The sequence below is a fragment of the Rhea americana genome, unplaced genomic scaffold (genome assembly GCF_003343005.1).
Source record: "Rhea americana isolate MKP2758 unplaced genomic scaffold, rheAme1 scaffold_495, whole genome shotgun sequence".
In the NCBI taxonomy this organism is placed as follows: domain Eukaryota; kingdom Metazoa; phylum Chordata; class Aves; order Rheiformes; family Rheidae; genus Rhea; species Rhea americana.
Window position 1 is genome coordinate 178059 of NW_028186640.1, and position 3745 is coordinate 181803.

Below are 3745 nucleotides of genomic sequence, written 5' to 3' on the forward strand. Positions count from 1 at the left end.
GCACCCCACGGCCGTGCGTGGGCACCTCGGCACGGAGAGCCCGGGAGCCCCCGCCGCCCACTGCACGCGGGAACGCCGGCGCTGCACCCCACGGCCGTGCGTGGGCGCCTCGGCACGGAGAGCCCGGGAGCCCCCGCCGCCCACTGCACGCGGGAACGCCGGCGCTGCACCCCACGGCCGTGCGTGGGCGCCTCGGCACGGCGCGGTGCGCGTCCACCCGTGCGCTGTGCCGCGTGCCTGGCTCCAGCCCAGGTCCCCCCGCGCGCCGTACCTGGCAGAGCAGCGTGGGCCCCTCCTGCGGGGATCGCATCAGCTGGTTTAGGGCGAGGAAGAAGCGCTGCAGCGACTGCTGGAACTCGGCCGCCTCCTTCCCCTCGTAGAGCCTGCGGAGGACAGGGCGTCACCGCCGGCCTCGAGCGCCGCTCGCCCGGGCTCCTGCCCGGTTCGCGCACCGCCTCGCCGCCTGTTTTGCCCTAGCCGAGCACAGCAGCACGCCACGGCCAGGCTGCTGGGACAAGTCGGAAGCACTGCTCAAGACGGGTACAATCCTCAATATTAAAGGCTATTTGCTCTTTTACACTATTTTATACACTGCATACCCATATTCACATATATGTGTATATAAACCTCTTTTATACTATTTTATGTGACTAAAGTCATATCAAAGGAGCCCAACGTCCTCCCAGCTTAGCTGGAAACCTACCGAGTCTCCAGCCGCACCTGGAATTGCATCGTCAGTCACAGAACGAAGCAATGTATTTGGGAAATTTTAGCMGTGAGCCTTGCAATACTGCACAGAAATATTCAAAACAGTTAATGAAATGCAGAATTACAAGACTCACCATAATAACCCATTGTGAAAAATAGGTCATATTTGAGCTAATTTATTCAGTCCATTGATACAGTGTATGAAACAGGGAACCTTACTGGTGAGTGATTTGCAGGTACAGAACGAAGAAAATTTGGAATAAAAAAGTAATCTATCCTTTGGCTGTGGAGACAGACGTATCTTCCAGCTTAACCTGATCTCCACTTGGAGAGCCAGCCTCCACCATGACAAGCAAAACGTCTTTTGTTTTTCAGCTGGGCATATTGTAGTAGAACAAACAAGATTTGTTAATTTTTTCTTACCAGCTATTTTTACTGAACCTAGTTTTTGTAAAGATTTTGCTTCTTTGTTTTATAAACTRCAATTGGATGTTCTGCTTTCAAATTCACCCTTCCTCACTGGCAAATGAACCCAAGGGAACATACAAAACACGGATTTGACAGGGAACAAGCCTGTTAATTTGCCTGAGGTGTCTCAGCTGTGCTAAACAAATACACATATTAGCCGAGTAACTGCTCATTTACGTCTCAYGACCAACTTTCAAGCAAAAAGATAGTTTAGATTCACCCACAGTATCTCCCTCCCTCTCATCCAGTAGATAAGAAATTATTAAAAATATAAGATCCCCCAGCAGTTCCCTAGTCCGCCAGCCCTGCTGCTGGGACCGCATGTCCCGGGGGTGGTGGCCTGGGGCTCTGCGTGCGGAGCAGGATCCCCACCACCGCGCAACGCCCGGCGAGCCACCTGCGCCCTGGCGCCTTGCAGAAGACGAGACAGGTGCCCGCACGGTCCTTATTCTCACAACAGCGATACCACGCAATAATCCCCGTTTACTAGAGATTTGTTAGATTTTTTACCTAGTCTCTTCTGTAATGCAGCTATCCATAACTAAATAGCATGAATTTTTGAGCTCACCTCAGTCTTAAACTCTTGCCCACAAAATTCTGTAACTTCACATTAAAGATGGCATACATAAATACTATATATCTTAAAAGCATTAAAAAGAATGCATTGTCAACACTGATTTCTGGACTTTTAAGTAACGCCTTAAATTAGAGCACTGTTAAGCAGTCAGAGCRTGCATCTCAGTTAAGATTACTGCTGATTTGCATTACTGCAATAGACGTGGGTCAATATGGTCTTTAATTCATTTCTGACCTGTTGATTTGGAGGGTTTCATCAGGAAAACCTGCCGTAGGAGCCTGTCTCTAAGCCTGGTGCCTCTCGGGTTTRCAGACCCTGCGTACGTGGCCCTTCCCCAGCTCTGCAGCTCTTGGCTCTGACATGCCTCTGAGCTCAGGGGGGCCACGGGAGATCTTTCAAGCGCTGTCAGATAGGCTAGGCAGGAAATTTTCTGACTACCACCACACTAAGCAAACTAGAACGGATGATGACAGAAAAAGCATGATAAAGATGAGTCAATGAGGCTTTCGGAATGGGAGGTCCTGCCTTGTAAACTTCTTGGTGCTCTTCTGAAGAAGTCTCCYGCAAAAGCACGGGCAGGGATGGCCCGGTGTGCTAAGCCTTCTGGAGACCCGAGCAGACATTAGCCAAGTCCCTCGCTGAAGAGAGACTCATCAGGAAACTCCATGACCGTGGGCTAAAGGGAGAGTTCCTGCGCGGGCGAGTAACTGGTTAGACAGGAGCAGAGGCAGGACGAAAGGTCCCTTCTCGCAGAAGAAGAAGTCGCCAAAGCCCCTCGGTGCTGCGGGCCGACCAGGGACAGGCCAACGCGTAAAGACCCAGACGAGAGGACGAGGCGGAGGTGACGGGAGTTTGCGATGGCGCCGGTTTCGGACGCAGGAGCGGGGCCAGCTGCGAGGTGCTGCGGAAGGACCGGCGGGACGGCAGGACACGGTGCAGACGCGGGTGAGGGAGAGCAAAGCCGTTTTCCCGCGCGGATGACGGGCTGGAGCCGGCCCCGCACGGCAGTGCCTCAGGGCTGYGGGAAACCGCTCCAGGAACCTCCCCTCAGCGGCGGCCCAAAAGCAGCACGGGGGCGTGCGAGACGTTGCCCGGCGGTTATTCCGGCAGGTCGGTTATTCCGGCAGGCTTGGGCACAGCGTTACTGATGCCGCTGCTCCGGATGCGACCGCATTGCAAGCTCGGAGCTTGGAGCGGGCTCCAGCCGGCGGCACGTCCTGCCCTCAAAGGAGCAGGAAGGATCAGAAATGGGGAGCGCCCCCCCCCCACAGGGAGCGCGGGGCCAGCCGCTTCGGTCACCCGCGCAGCAGCCGGGGAGCCTCCTGGGGGGTGCTTGGGCTGCTCCTCTGACTCTGTCTGCAGCATACATAACCAAATAGATACCACACTCTGCAGTAACTTAATTTTAATTACAACCTAATTTCTTTAAATTATAAACTGTGTACAAGATTTAGTACCATTTTAAGCATTTAGAAGATCTGAAGAGTTCATGTTATTCCACTGTTAAGATCACTGAGATAAAGATGAATAAAAATACTAAATGCCTTCAGGGATGCCTCTATTTTAATGTAAACCAATTCGTAAGGCTGTTTGCAAATGCTCCATATAATTAATTTTCCTTGCTGAAAGTTTCACAAGCTGGTGAATTTGCTCTACATTTTCCTGGGTAGCAAAGAGGTGTAGACACCTCWGCTAGCGGTGGAGCATCCCCGGAGCCCTGCAGCAACTGCCTGGCCACGGAAGCTGTGATTCGCTAAGGATAAGCGCGAAGTTTTGCCCTCAAAGGAAAAATCCAGGCAAAAGCTCCAGGGCGGGTCGTGCCTGGGTAGGCAAAGGCTCCCGGGGAACGCTCAAAGCCGCCCCCAGGCCGGCGGCGGGGAAGGGACGCTGCGGGCGCGGCCAGAGCCCCCGGGAAAGGGCCCGGCGGCGGCGCGGCGGAAGGACGGGAGCAGGCGGGAGGCGCCGGCCCGGGAGCCGCGACGAGGAGCGCTC

At 54.1% G+C, this 3745-nt stretch overlaps 1 protein-coding gene across 1 annotated transcript in view; it reads right to left on the minus strand.

Moving 5' to 3' along the window:
- Positions 1-3745, minus strand: part of LOC146588827 (dedicator of cytokinesis protein 2-like) — a 78960-nt gene that overhangs the window by 56684 nt on the left and 18531 nt on the right. The window contains 1 exon segment of the mRNA XM_085317298.1: positions 272-383. Coding sequence (XP_085173424.1) covers positions 272-383 — 112 coding nt within the window.